General features: G+C 47.5%; 1 protein-coding gene across 1 annotated transcript in view; it reads right to left on the reverse strand.

Moving 5' to 3' along the window:
* Positions 1-1,865: 1,865 nt before the first annotated feature.
* CEBPE (CCAAT enhancer binding protein epsilon) overlaps positions 1,866-15,808 on the reverse strand; it is a 42,369-nt gene continuing 28,426 nt past the window's right edge. The window contains exon 3 of the mRNA XM_075340773.1: positions 1,866-2,885. Coding sequence (XP_075196888.1) covers positions 2,571-2,885 — 315 coding nt within the window. The 3' untranslated portion in view covers positions 1,866-2,570. The remainder of the gene's footprint in view (positions 2,886-15,808) is intronic.

Here is a 15,808-nt window from a genome sequence, read left to right on the forward strand (position 1 = left end):
TAAACAGAGAAGTGAAAGTGGTGAAAGTAAGGAAAGTAGTAAAGGAGAAGAGTAAGCAAAGTGACAGAAGGAAAGAAAGCCTGAGAGCCCCGCTTTGTGTAGGGCCAGAACAGCAAGGTCAGCGACGGCGGTGACTGTTTGGAGGGGGACAGTTTGGAAGTTCCTGGAAGGACCCTGTTGGCTGTGTGCCCGGTGGTCTGGAGCAGTGTTCCGAAGGACAGTCAACACCAGGGCAGGGGCCTCTCGGACCCCGGCAAGGCTAGGAGTCGCCAGATTTGCCAAATCCGTCAGTGACGGGGACGCAGATCCCCCAGCAACCAAGTCCCGATTGACGGCAACAGCCCGACCATTACCGGGGAGACACCGCCACCGCCAAGGCACAAGTTTCCCCAGGGCCAGCGCCTGCGGGCAAAGTGTAGAGCTCCTCCGGCCCAGATTGCAGTCGGGGAGCGGGTAACCGGAGGGAATCCACCGCTACCATCAGACAACATAGGTGCAAGGAAGAGAAACGTCACCGTTACCTACCGGGAGTGCAGGTGCAGCCGTCTGTGGGACCGTCCTACCAGCCGTTGGTTTGCCGTACAAACTGTGTCCGTGTGTCGGGCTGAGTGAGTGCCATAGTGCCGCAAGGCACAGCGCGGCCCCCGCGCCCCTGCGCCCTCCAGGCCCTACACTTCACATCTCATCACCGGGCCCCGGGATCACCAACCCCTACCCACGGAGGGGCAACACAACACCTGGCTGCTCCGCATCACCATCCCCGGGACCCCCACACTGAGCAGCGGTGGTGCAATCACCACAACCGTGGGTGGCGTCACGAACTATAACAATCCCCACACCCAACAAACACCCCCTTTCACTCACGGGCGAGGAGTGTCGCTCGAGACACCCCGGGATCCGGCCCACGGCTCGAGCCACCAGGAGCAACTGCCGGACCCGAGCAGAAGGGGTGAGCGCGGTGTGCTGACACCCTCCTCCCCGCCCGCGACATAAGCAGCTTCTTTACTTACAAAAGAGCAGTTTTTTTCCTGCAGAAAAAAAAGCTGGAAAAACATGTGTAAATATAGCCTAATAAATATAAGAGAAACTGTTGTGTCCTCTCCATTTCCCATAAACATTTGTATCATCCTAGACGTATATCTCATGCTAGCAAGTCATTTTTACATTTACAGCGCCGCACAATCAGCTCTACCCTAACCTACTGTATCCTCACCCATCCCTTGTAGACTGTGAGCCCTCGCGGGCAGGGACCTCTCTCCTCCTGTACCAGTCTGTGCCTTGTATTGTTTATGATTATTGTACTTGTCCCTATTATGTATACCCCTTTCACATGTAAAGCGCCATGGAATTGATGGTGCTATAATAGAAATAATAATAAATAATAATAATAATTTTAAATCATGTAGTCCAAATTTATCTAAAAATGCAGAGTGATACATGCAGGTTTGTATACATCAGGATTCATTTATTATGAACATGGTTATTTACAGCCATGACATTGCAACTTGAGGTTTATAGATTAAAAAAAAAAAAATTGCCATTTATAGTGGAGCATTATAATAATTATTTGGATAAATCAATATATGTCATTATTTAGAGAATTAAAATAATTCCAATGTAATGAAAAACGTATGTAATTCACAGTATAGTAAAAGTGTTACAAAAAAAATCTCCTAAGCTAAAAATACAATAAGTCTGAGACAAAAATTGGTTTAAGAGCCGCGTATTTGTACACATAATAAAAATATTGCATACGAAGATAGACGTTGATTATCTTATTCTGAGTAGCATATTCATATTAACAACCGCCCCCCCCCCCTCATTGTGTCATTTGCCTCTCCCCACCCTAATGATATTTCCCCTACCGCCCCCTCCAACAGGATGATGAACTAACTTTGTGGTCACCATTAGCTGCAAACAAATGTTGTAATAGGAACATATCACTCAGACTTTCAGAGAAAAATGGATGAGGGGGAGAGGTGAAGAAGAGAGAAAGAGAGTAGAAAAGAGGGGGGAATAGATAGTGGATGGTGGGTTTACAAGAAGGGGAATACAGGTGTGATGGGATACAGCTTACATGATGTAACACCAAAAACACGAAAGACTGGGTGAGAACAAGACCATCAAAGATGAGTGTAAGTGAAGAGAGAGGAGCATAGACACATTTAGTCATTAATGTGTTTCACTTCTTCTTGTGTTTGCTTCCCTTTGCATATTTAGAGGTATATTTCTATATATATATATGTGTATACCTTTATTTATAGACATATTCACACAATTTCTCTTGGCCTCTAATTTTGGTTGTCACAAATATATACAAGTAATACAAGAAACGAGTCTGTAGACTGGCCCAGCAGAGAATTAGGCATCGAGACCCCTAGAGACCACAATACCAAAACATAAATGTTGCTCGTCACGTAGCATGAATATTTCCCAGAGTAACACAGACACATGAATAAATCTGTCCATAACTGTGAACACACAACTTTAATCTCTGAGACGGAATCTTCCCTGAATTGTTTGCGAGTCTTTGAGTTTTACCCAGTAGGTGATTTTGTATGGAGACATTTTCAGCTGCAAGCTCCAGATGACTTGGCCAATGCAGCAGCTTCTGGGATTTGTCTGAAAACCCCTCTTAAAGCTTCAAGCTCTTGAGTCAGCTGCTGGATACGGTTCCGTAGCTTCTCATTTTCTGCCATGAATTCTAGAGCCCGCTGTTGAGTCTCCATGTTCCTCCGTTTGGCTTTATCACGGCTCTTACGGACCGCAATGTTATTTCTTTCACGACGCAGGCGATACTCTAGGCTGTCTTTACTCAATGACTTCTTACCCTTATGACTTTGTTCTTTTAATGGTGGGGCAGGCAGCATCCCGGAGAGAGAACCCTGGAATTGCAGTTTTGAAAAGTTGAAGACAGAAATGAATTAATATATGCAGATTGTCAGATATCACAAAATATCAATAACAAGGTGTCACCCAGATAATCCACGTCTCATTTATATCTCTCTTTATATGGTTGTTGGTGGGAAATTACCCCACTGGCTACTTTCCATTTACTACAGTAAAAGTGACATGACTAGAAGGTTTGTTTTTGTAAGAAAAATTCTTCCAGTGGCACTAAATGCATTTATTCAGATAATGAAAACATGCGCAAACATCGTCAAAGTCTTTGGGGGTATATTTATCTAGACACATAAGCCATGTTAAACCGGGGCATGCTGGAGTAAAATGTGGAGATTATTAAAAGGCATAAACCTCCTAATAATGTCACATCTTTTACCTGTCTGTGTGCGGCCCCCTTTGCACATCCATGAGAAATGTTCATGTTTTGCACGGCCGTGTTGAAGGTGTGTATTGCCCATCCGTATTGCCGTGATTTTGACTCGAGTGTTTTCTATGTGCTATCCATGATAGCACACAGAGAGCAGGAACTTTTTACTCACCTGTCCCTGGCGCTGCTATTCCCGGTACTGATGTCTCCGGCGCTGCTGCTTTCAGGTCTAATGTGCAGTGAATATTCATGAGCATAATGAGCGTGCCTGGAAGCAAGTGACAGCAGCGCCAAAGACACCATCACTGGTAACAGGTGAGAATAGAAAATAATTTTATTTCAAATACAGGTGTTTTCTCCTGTACATGCCACACTGATATCACATAGATCACATCAGTGTGTGGTCCGTGTTACTCCTGTGCTGCCGGAGAAAAACGGACTTGTCTCCATGCGGAACACACGGACACGCGTATTGCTGCATACAGACACACAGTCCTTTGGAAGACACTGATGTTTGCTGCGCAGACCCATTAATTTTAATGGGTCTGCATATGTCCGTGTCTCCGGTACATATTAAAACGGACGTCATACATATCGGAATCACTGACGTGTGAAGGGGGCCTGGCATAATGTTAAAGCTATGCCAGGCGTGGACCATTTTCTGGCATACACTATAATAAATTTGTCTGATTGTAGAAGGCCCCGCACTCTATTAAAAGGCTCACCAACCTTTTAGAAAAGTGGTGTGAACAGTGGAAAAATGGAAAATAAATTTTCTGACGAGAAACTTGTCTCATGTTAGTTAGTAAATTTCCCCTGTTGTGGTTTATACGTCACAGTGTTTCCTTATGAAGTGGCTTGATTGCTACACTTGACTCTTCGGCCCTCTGCATGTGTCCCCCCAAGGGTCTGTTCATACATGTCAGTTTCTTACAGATTTTATCTCAAAATCCATATAGAAATCTGTGTTGGATCCAATGACATAACTCATCCCATACATTTGAATAGTGGCTTTGCAATCTTGCGTATGCTATGACTACATATGTCTACATGAATTTTTGTCCATACTACTGAAAAAAAAAAGTTTGGCCACTATTTTTACACTGATGACCTATTTTTAGGATAGGTCATCAATTTCTGATCTGCCACAGTCCAACACCCGTAAGGAGAAAATAGCGCAATAGGGTCTTATTTGGTAACACCGGAGGATATCAGTGCAAACAAGCCTTTGTAGGTTGTGAACGGTCACAATCACTTCATCACATATAAAACGGCTGCTGCATCCGCACGAGGTAATCAATATCAATGGGTGCAGAGGAAGGGGTTAACGCTGCACTGCCATATGACAAATCCAAGTGTTGATTAAAATTGTATAATTTATTGGGTCGACACGTTTCGGAGTTCAAGTCTCATTCGTCAGAACAGAACAAGTCAACATGGTCATGTACATTTTTCTGTCCTGATGAAAGAGACTTGAACTCCAAAATGCGTAGACCCAATAAAAGATACAATTTTAGTCAACACTTGGATTTTTCATATGGCAGTGCGGCGTTAACCCCTTCCTCTCCACCCATTGATATTGGGGTCCAACATCTGACACCCCCACTGCTCTCGGTCCTGGCAGTGACAGAAGGTGGCCAGAAATGATTAGTTCGAGAGCTGTCTGTCTTCTGATAGTGGCCGCGGCCAGGTACTACACATCCACTTCCTATTGATATGAATGGGAGGCGGATGTGCAGTACCCGGCCACGTCCACTGTCAGTTGATGGGGCAGCTCCGGAACTGAGTATTTCTGTCTGTCTGTTGCTGCTGATCAGACATTGATGACCTATCTTAAGGGTAGGCCATCGATATAATTGTAGTGAACAACCTCTTTAAACTACATCAATAAATAGCATTTGTGGAACATCCACAGCAAAAATCCAGGCGTCAGTCTCAGATTTGTGCCAAAGAAATACACATTGAATTTAAAGAAAGTTTGTTTTCCGGTTTTGGAGAGCCCCTGTCCTCACATGCAGTATGTAAAAATAAGAAACAAAGCAAGAAACAAAAAACAAAATGCTTTATTCATCCTTCCCATGTCCAGCACTTGAGCTCAGCAGCTCTGAGTGGGTTATGCCATCATTTGGGAATAGCCACTGAACTCACTAAATGGCTGTAGACAGTAACATACATCGGGAGCACTGATGTAGACTCAGCACTGGACCTGGGGAGAATGACTAAAGCACAGTTTGTTTTTTTAAAACAAACTGCAGCCAGAGGAAGGTTTTTTTTTTCTGAAGCTGGAAAACCTCTTTAATGCCAATGTGTGAACAAAGCAGAACTGTTGTCAGCTGTATATACTCATAAACGTGAGGTGCCAGGGATAGTAAAGCAGAACTAGAAGTTAATACCATATCATTTAGCTGTATTAAGGGGGCTTTACATGCAACGATATCTCTAACGATATGTCGTCGGGGTCACAGAATTCGTGATGCACATCCAGCGTCGTTAGGTGTCGCACGCAACGACGTCGCTATGAGCAAGTGTTAACGATCAAAAATACTCACCTAATCGTTGATCGTTGACACGTCGTTCATTTTCAAAAAAATGGTGCGGGACGCAGGTTGTTCGTCGTTCCTGAGGCAGCACACATCGCTATGTCACATGTGTGACACCGCGGGAACGACTAACAGCAGTGTTCCTGCATCCTCCGGCAACGAGGTGGGCGTGTCATTAATGCGGATGGTCTCTGCCCCTCCGCTTCTATTGGCGGGCCGCTGTGTGACATCGCTGTGACGGCGCACAAACTTCCCCCTTAAAAAAGAAGTTGTACTATATCCCTTACAAACCATCCCAATGTTGCTAAAGCATAACGACATATGGAAAATAGAAGTAGCAATTTGAAAATTCATATGGAAAGGTCGTCGCCCCCGAATAAAACTGCAAACCCTTATGATGGCCAAGGAGGAAGGAGGCACAAATTTACCAAATATACGGGGGTACAATCTAGTTTGTATGGCCAGACATATAGTGGATTGGTTGAAAGATACTACTTGTCATTCGGATGTGGAATTGGAAAAAGCGTATGCTCACCCGTGGAACATAGTAGCACTCTTACATACACCACAGGGCCTCCTTCCCACTAAAATCAAGCAAACAGTGATCTTCCGAGATACGATTGCAGCGTGGACAGAAATGAGGAAGTTAAAACTATCATGGCGAATTTCCAAGCATTTGCCATTATGGCGGAACCCCACCTTCACGGCTTTGAGGGAAAACAGCTTGTTACAGGAGTGGAGGGAAAAAGGGATACAAAAGGTGGCACATTTGCTTCATAAGGAAGAAAACAGATGGATGAGGCAACAGGAGATAGTAGATACATTTGGGCTGAGGGCACACCAGGCGCTACAATACGGGCAAATAAAGGGTTTGGTAATGTCCCCACTGGTGCGGGTCGAGGAAGAAACGCGTAATAATGTCATGGACGACTTTCTTCTTCCCATGGAAGAAAAACAAACCATAACATCATTATATAGACGGTTCAAAGGGATTTTTACTCAGAAAGAGCCAGGTCAAATTTTTAAAAGCTGGGTGCAGCAATTGGGAGGGACAGGTATGGAGATAGGACAACAAATTTTAGATGGATGGAGAATCTTGAGGAAAAGTGTACTGAGCGAGGTGTGGAGGGATACACAGTTCCGAATTATGCACAGGGCAATCATAGCATTCAACATCCTGGCGTCAGCTGCAATGTGGGATCGCAAAATACACTGCCCATATTGTAAGATCAGAGATGCAGATCTTTTCCATGGTCTTTGGGACTGCCCAGAGGGCCCGGTGGGCGCAGGGACGCGGGGGCAGCGCTGTGCCTTGCGGCACGGTGGTACTCACTCAGCCTGAGACACGGACACAGTTTGTACGGTAAACCAACGGCTGGTAGGACGGTCCCACAGACGGCTGCACCTGCACTCCCGGTAGGTGACGGTGACGTCTCTCTTCCTTGCACCTGTGTTGTCTGATGGTAGCGGTGGATTCCCTCCGGTTACCCGCTCCCCGACTGCAATCTGGGCCGGAGGAGCTCTACACTTTGCCCGCAGGCGCTGGCCCTGGGGAAACTGGTGCCCTGGCGGTGGCGGTGTCTCCCCTGTAATGGTTGGGCTGTTGCCGTCAATCGGAACTTGGTTGTTGGGGGATCTACGTCCCCTTCACTGACGGATTCGGCAAATTCGGTGACTCCTAGCCTTGCCGGGGTCCGAGAGGCCCCTGCCCTGGTGCTGACTGTCCTTCGGAACACTGCTCCAGACCACCGGGCACACAGCCAACGGGGTCCTTCCAGGAACTTCCAAACGGTCCCCCTCCAAACAGTCACCGCCGTCGCTGACCTTGCTGTTCTGGCCCTACACAAAGCTGGGCTCTCAGGCTCTGCACACTCTCTGCTCTGTCACCACTTCTTGCTCTCCTCCTTTTCCACTTTTCCTTCCTTCACTTTCTTTTAGCTGTTTACTTTCTCACTTCAGCTCCTCACACTTGCCCTGCCTGGGCTATCTGCCTGGTTACTTCCTGCCTCCAGAGTTGTGAGCTCCTCGGTGGGCGGAGCCAACCGCCTGGCCCACCCCCTGGTGTGCATCAACAGACTCCTGGAGGAAGGCAACAAGGATTTCTGGTTAGCATAGATGTGCCTACCTGGAGTGTGGGGTGTGGTGGTGTTGTGACCCGTGTCCCCTGGCTTGCCCAGGGCGACACATTCCCCCTTAGCAAAATGCAGACCGTCCGCGGGCTGCCGTCCTACACCGGTTTTATTTTTCTGTAAAAAGGGGATAACAGGGTTAAGCAAACATAAATACATTTTTAATCAAAACTCTTCCCAAGACGGGAGGCACATTTGCTTTAACGTTGCAACGGTTTACGGTCACAGTTTCCGCTCTCTCCCACCCAAGCAACCTGGCCCTGATGCTGCCCCTAAAGCCCAGGCAGCACCCCTTGACCCACAGTCCAGCACAAGTTACCCGAGCGGGATCTGTCCTTCCCCTCCAGAGGGTAGCCACCGGTTCCTTTGGTGGCTGGGCCCTAGCCTGCTCCGCTGAGGGCCCTCCCTCCAACCTGCCTCTCCGGAGGCGGCATTGCGGAAACGGTAACGGTAACCAACATATTTACAAGCCACTTAACGTTTGTGGTGCCCTGCAAGTTCACGGGCTTGTCCATGGATAGTTCCCATGCATTTTAAACGGTCCCCACAGGGACAACGGTGCCGGCTCCAGCCGGTTCAATCAAGCAGATAATCAGGTAAAAACTCAGGGATCATTTCTTATCATTTGCAGAACTTTTTCAAACAAACTTGAACTCAGTGGTGGTCCCAACGGGGACTGCTGCAGCGGGCATCCACTGCCCTGGAGGCGGCTACCACCGCAGGGTGTCGGCCCATTCCGCGACCGAGCGGTATATGGGATTTTCCTCCCACTGGCAGTTCAACCCCAAACCACTGACAGCCGTTGGGAATGGCGGCGGAGGCGGCATACTTGGGACCTCTTCCTCCATCAACGACATCCTCTTCAGGCCTCCAGCCGCGGTGCTGATGTCCGTCTCCCACTCAATCAGGGCCGGTTCGGGGGTTTGGGTGGACTGATCGCGACGCGGCACGGCCGCAGCGGCCCCTTGCTCACGGGCCCCCACTACGGCAACCATCCTTCGCATCTCTGCCTTCCAATCCATCAACTGCTGCAGGCTCTGCGCTCTCACCTTCACGCAGAATCGGCCCAGCTCCCGCTCCAGCCACGCCGCGGTCCCGGCGGGGAGCTCACCCGGGCCGCAGTCCTCAAAAGCTACTCTGCCTCGTTTCCCCCAGAGCTTGTGTACTCCGGTGGCGGGCATTCCCGCACTCCAATTCGAGGACGCTGCCATTTCTCCATTCGTGTTCCCGTCTTTTTAGCTGCGTTGTTACATGCAGCCAGCCGCCATCGCGTCCCCCTTAGCTCTTTCCGGCCCCTCCTCTCTCGGGGCGGGGTTTTGGCCTTCGCGCCTCTACTGCTCGAGAAGACGCTCGAGCGGGAACTTTTCGCGCCAAAGATGGCGGCTTCTGAAATTTTTCTGCCGGATACCTCCGGCGGTAACAAGGCGCACCTCTACCAGACGGCAGAGCGGTAAGATCCTGTTCGTGACGCCAAGTTGTCGCGGGCGGGGAGGAGGGTGTCAGCACACCGCGCTCACCCCTTCTGCTCGGGTCCGGCAGTTGCTCCTGGTGGCTCGAGCTGTGGGCCGGATCCCGGGGTGTCTCGAGCGACACTCCTCGCCCGTGAGTGAAAGGGGGTGTTTGTTGGGTGTGGGGATTGTTATAGTTCGTGACGCCACCCACGGTTGTGGTGATTGCACCACCGCTGCTCAGTATGGGGGTCCCGGGGATGGTGATGCGGAGCAGCCAGGTGTTGTGTTGCCCCTCCGTGGGTAGGGGTTGGTGATCCCGGGGCCCAGTGAAGAGATGTAAAGTGTAGGGCCCGGTGGGCGCAGGGACGCGGGGTCAGCGCTGTGCCTTGCGGCACGGTGGTACTCACTCAGCCTGAGACACGGACACAGTTTGTACGGTAAACCAACGGCTGGTAGGACGGTCCCACAGACGGCTGCACCTGCACTCCCGGTAGGTGACGGTGACGTCTCTCTTCCTTGCACCTGTGTTGTCTGATGGTAGCGGTGGATTCCCTCCGGTTACCCGCTCCCCGACTGCAATCTGGGCCGGAGGAGCTCTACACTTTGCCCGCAGGCGCTGGCCCTGGGGAAACTGGTGCCCTGGCGGTGGCGGTGTCTCCCCTGTAATGGTTGGGCTGTTGTCGTCAATCGGGACTTGGTTGTTGGGGGATCTACGTCCCCTTCACTGACGGATTCGGCAAATTCGGCGACTCCTAGCCTTGCCGGGGTCCGAGAGGCCCCTGCCCTGGTGCTGACTGTCCTTCGGAACACTGCTCCAGACCACCGGGCACACAGCCAACGGGGTCCTTCCAGGAACTTCCAAACGGTCCCCCTCCAAACAGTCACCGCCGTCGCTGACCTTGCTGTTCTGGCCCTACACAAAGCTGGGCTCTCAGGCTCTGCACACTCTCTGCTCTGTCACCACTTCTTGCTCTCCTCCTTTTCCACTTTTCCTTCCTTCACTTTCTTTTAGCTGTTTACTTTCTCACTTCAGCTCCTCACACTTGCCCTGCCTGGGCTATCTGCCTGGTTACTTCCTGCCTCCAGAGTTGTGAGCTCCTCGGTGGGCGGAGCCAACCGCCTGGCCCACCCCCTGGTGTGCATCAACAGACTCCTGGAGGAAGGCAACAAGGATTTCTGGTTAGCATAGATGTGCCTACCTGGAGTGTGGGGTGTGGTGGTGTTGTGACCCGTGTCCCCTGGCTTGCCCAGGGCGACACATAATGGTTAAACGATTAATCCTAAAGCACTGGCTAGATGACCGGCTACCTGAATTTGGCGAGATTATCGGGCAGCTTAAAGCCTTACTCAATCTAGACTGGCGGGAGGCAGAACGAAGTAAGGAGCAAGGAATTAAAACATTTATAACAAAATAGAGGATATTTTTGCTGCGCTATCACACTGAAACAGAAATAATTAACTACATGGCACCATTTAGATCAACGACATGGTATTTACTGGAGGACATAAATGGCTCGTTGGGAAAGTTGAAAGTACCCATAGATAATTAGAAGGAAGAAGAATCTATGCTGTTAGACATAAAGAATGGGAGTTGGTATTTCCGGGGTGGAGTGGACCACCTCTATAAAGTCAGAAAAGAAGCTAGCTGCGTGAGTTGGGGGGAGGGCTAGGGAAGTTCAAGGTTCTTGATTTATGGTTTAAAGAGAGATAACACAAAAGAACACAATGTTATTATAACCCAATTGTGATTAATGTCTATCTCATGTTTATGTTATGATATGTAAAAAAAAAAAAATAATAATTATTGGATAAAAAAGAAGTTGTTCGCCGCCCACAGCGACGTCGCTAGGAAAGTAAGTACGTGTTACGCGTCCTAGCGATATTGTGCGCCACGGGCAGCAATTTGCCCATGACGCACAAACGACGGGGGCGGGTGTCTTCACTAGCGATGTCGCTGCGTGTAAAGCAGCCTTTAGAACATTGGATTGCCCAGCACAAAGCTTTTAGTACACTTATGACAAGTGCCAAAAAACAGAAGCATACAGTTATATATTACAAAAATTTAAGCTTAATACTTAAATCCAACTTTCTTATTTAATAGACCTGTTTAGAAAGAATAAATAATCCTCAAAAAATAAAAAGGTCAATATATCTAAGTAAGACCATTGCGAGGTTAGAGCAGGTAGACACCTTAGGGCGGCTTTGCACACTACGACATCGCAGGTGCGATGTCGGTGGGGTCAAATCGAAAGTGACGCACATCCGGCGTCACTTGCGATGTCGTAGTGTGTAAATCCTAGATGATACGATGAACGAGCGCCAAAGAGTCGTTATCGTATCATCGGTGCAGGCTCCGACATTTCCATAATGCCGGTGCCGCGACAGGTACGATGTAGTTCCTCGTTCCTGCGGCAGCACACATCGCTGTGTGAAGCCGCAGGAACGAGGAACATCTCCTTACCTGCCGCCGGCGGCTATGCGGAAGGAAGGTGGTGGGCGGGATGTTTACATCCTGCTCATCTCTGCCCCTCCGCCGCCATTGGCCGCCTGCCGTGTGACGTCGCTGTGACGCCGCACGACCCGCCCCCTTAGGAAGGAGGCGGGTCGCCGGCCAGAGCGACGGTCGCAGGGCAGGTGAGTGCATGTGAAGCTGGCGTAGCGATAATTATCGCTACGCCAGCTATCACAAGATATCGTACCTGCGACGGGGGCGGGGACTATCGCGTGCGACATCACAGCATCGGCTTGCGATGTCGCAATGTGCAAAGCCTGCCTTAGTCTTATGTCTGCCACTTTAATGTAGGCTGGATCTTCAATAGCTACTGATAATTGAAAAGTTTTTTTCACCAGTGGTTACTGACACTATTGTTATCAATGTTCAAATCAAAAGCAAAAATGTCATTGTCTTAATTTACAGATCAGAGGATCCCTTACCGAATATTTCCTATAACTGATGACCTGCATTGGTATTGTTATTTCACTTACCATAAATATGTATTTTTAACCTGATGTAAATGACTTTCTTCTGAATCTGATGTTTTTGTTAGTTTGTTTTTGTTTTGTTTTGTTGCTGAGCCTTTTCATCCCTGAGATATGGCCCCTATTTCTATTTGTCCCATGTGTCTACTGTAGGTCCAGTCTTGTTAGCCAAGGGGGCGTGGTGTCCAACTCTTCTGTTTGGGCATCTTCTTTAGTATCATGCTCTCTTGGTTAACAAGACTAGATGTATATACAAGGTAAAAAGGAAAAACTGTGCTACATCAAAAGGTACATTACACAGAAAGATTATCTTAAGAACACTCGTTCATGATCATTTTTCCGTGTAAATTTGTTGCCATCCGCACCTGTTAATCCTTTATGTCACACTATCAAACTCTGACTGCACAATTTAAAGTCCTCCGGTGGGGATCGCACTGTGCCCTGCCGCTATCGGCGCCACGGGGCGCCATTGAGTTCCCATGACAGCGTAGGGTCAGATGATGGCCCGTCGCTGCCATACCGTGTTTCCTGTGAATGCCAGCAGAGCACCGGCACTTACAAGAGAACAGCATTTCTCCTAATCAGAGCAATGATGAAGTAACACTCTGATCAGAAGAAGCAATCTGAGTGTGCAGGCAAGATTGCTCTAAAATGCAATAATGGCAATCAAATCGTTGAATCTATCCTAAAAGGGTATAATTATAAACCTCTGCTCAAGATGCAAAAAATAAGCCATCACTGAGCCCCAGATTCTGAAAAATGAGAACACTACGGGTCTAGGAATACGGCATTAAAAGCGCAATTCTTTTTTGTTTTTTTATCACCACTTAGATGAAAGTAAATCTATACATGTTTAATATCTGAGGACTCATACTAACCTGGAGACTCATAATACCAGCTCAGTTTTTCCAAATAATTAACATGGCAAATAACCCACAAAACCGTCATGCAATTGCAATTTTTTGCAATGTCACTGCACTTGGATTTTTTTTCACATATTCCAGTAAAATATGGGGCAGAATGAATGGTGACATTCAAAAGTACAACTTGTCACGCAAAAAAACAAGCTTTCATGTAGCAATATTGATGGATAAATAAAAAAGCTATGGCTCTTAGACGAACAGAAGGAAAAATTGAAAACGAAAAACAGAAACTCGCCCTGGGTGAAGGAGTTAATTTGCTTTTTTCTCGTCCAAAAATGATCAGTCATTGTCAAAATTCTCAATTCTGAGGTAAAATCTGTATTCAAATTGATGAAATTCTATGATGATGGGAAAGGGAAGAGCTAGAGGCAGAGGGAGGAGCTAGAGGCAGAGGGAGGAGCTAGAGGCAGAGGGAGGAGCTAGAGGCAGAAGGAGGAGCTAGAGGCAGAGGGAGGAGCTAGAGGCAGAGCTCTACCCCCTCCTCACGCTTCTATCTACATGGAATCTAATGAATAACAGCTGCCATATCCTCTCTCAGCAAGGGCTCATTCAGATGACCGTTCCATTTGTGCTAGTCAATTCCTTTTTTTTGCGGACCTACTGACAAGACCATGTTTTCAATGTGGGTTTTGTGTACAAACGGATGACACACGGAAGTGCTTCCATGTGCCATCCGTGTCTGTACAGTACAGACCAAAAGTTTGGACACAGGTTCTCATTCAAAGAGTTTTCTTTATTTTCATGACTCTGAAAATTGTAGATTCACATTGAAGGTATCAAAACTATGAATTAACACATGTGGAATGAAATACTTAAAAAAGTGTGAAACAACTGAAAATATGTCTAATATTCTAGGTTCTTCAAAGTAGCCACCTTTTGCTTTGATTACTGCTTTCCACATTTATGGCATTCTCTTGAGCTTCAAGAGGTAGTCACCGTAAATGGTCTTCACTTCAAAGGTGTGCCCTGTCAGGTTTAATAAGTGGGATTTTTTGCCTTATAAATGGGGTTGGGACCATCAGTTGTGTTGTGCAGAAGTCTGGTGGATACACAGCTGATAGTCCTACTGAATAGACTGTTAGAATTTGTATTATGGCAAGAAAAAAAATCAGCTAAGTAAAGAAAAATGAGTGGTCATCATTACTTTAAGAAATGAAGGTCAGTCAGTCCGAAAAATTGGGAAAACTTTGAAAGTGTCCCCAAGTGCAGTGGCAAAAACCATCAAACGCTACAAAGAAACTGGCTCATATGAGGACCGCCCAGGAAAGAAAGACCAAGAGTCACCTCTGCTGTGGAGGATAAGTTTATCCGAGTCACCAGCCTCAGAAATCGCAGGTTAACAGCAGCTCAGATTAGAGACCATGTCAATACCACACAGAGTTCAATCAGCAGACACATCTCTAGAACAACTGTTAAGAGGAGACGTTGTGCAGCAGGCCTTCATGGTAAAATAGCTACTAGGAAACCACTGCTAAGGACAGGCAACAAGCAGAAGAGACTTGTTTGGGCTAAAGAACACAAGGAATGGACATTAGACCAGTAGAAATCTGTGCTTTGGTCTGACGAGTCCAAATTTGAGATCTTTGGATCCAACAACCGTGTCTTTGTGCAATGCAGAAAAGGTGAACGGATGGACTCTACATGCCTGGTTCCCACTGTGAAGCATGGAGGAGGAGGTGTGATGGTGTGGGGGTGCTTTGCTGGTGACACTGTTGGGGATTTATTCAAAACTGAAGGCATACTGAACCAGCATGGCTACCACAGCATCTTGCAGAGGCCTGCTATTCCATACGGTTTGCGTTTAGTTGGACCATCATTTATTTTTTAACAGGACAATGACCCCCAAACACACCTCTAGGCTGTGTAAGGGCTATTTGACTAAGAAGGAGAGTGAGGGGGTGCTACGCCAGATGACCTGGCCTCCACAGTCACCAGACCTGAACCCAATCGAGATGATTTGGGGTGAGCTGGACCGCAGAGTGAAGACAAAAGGGCCAACAAGTGCTAAGCATCTCTGGGAACTCCTTCAAGACTGTTGGAAGACCATTTCCGTTGACTACCTCTTGAAGCTCATCAAGAGAATGCCAAGAGTGTGCAAAGCAGTAATCAAAGCAAAAGATGGCTACTTTGAAGAACCTAGAATATAAAGCATATTTTCAGTTGTTTCACACTTTTTTGTTAAGGATTTCATTCCACATGTGATACAGGTAAAATATATCTTTGTTCCACATGTGTTAATTCATAGTTTTGATGCCTTCAATGTGAATCTACAATTTCAGAGTCATAAAAATAAAGAAAACTCTTTGAATGAGAAGGTGTGTCCAAATATTTGGTCTGTACTGTATGTTTGTTCAAAACTCCATGGCAGAGAGAAGGGAGAAGCCAAAGAAGACCCACCTGTCCAATCTCTTATGTGGCTTAGAGGCGTATCTAGGGATGGGCTGGCGGGGCATGTGCCTGGCGCCGCTGGCAGGGGGGGGCGCCATTGGGCAGCCTGATGTGGTGGTCAGAGGTG

Source organism: Anomaloglossus baeobatrachus, chromosome 1 (assembly GCF_048569485.1).
Source record: "Anomaloglossus baeobatrachus isolate aAnoBae1 chromosome 1, aAnoBae1.hap1, whole genome shotgun sequence".
Lineage (NCBI taxonomy): Eukaryota > Metazoa > Chordata > Amphibia > Anura > Aromobatidae > Anomaloglossus > Anomaloglossus baeobatrachus.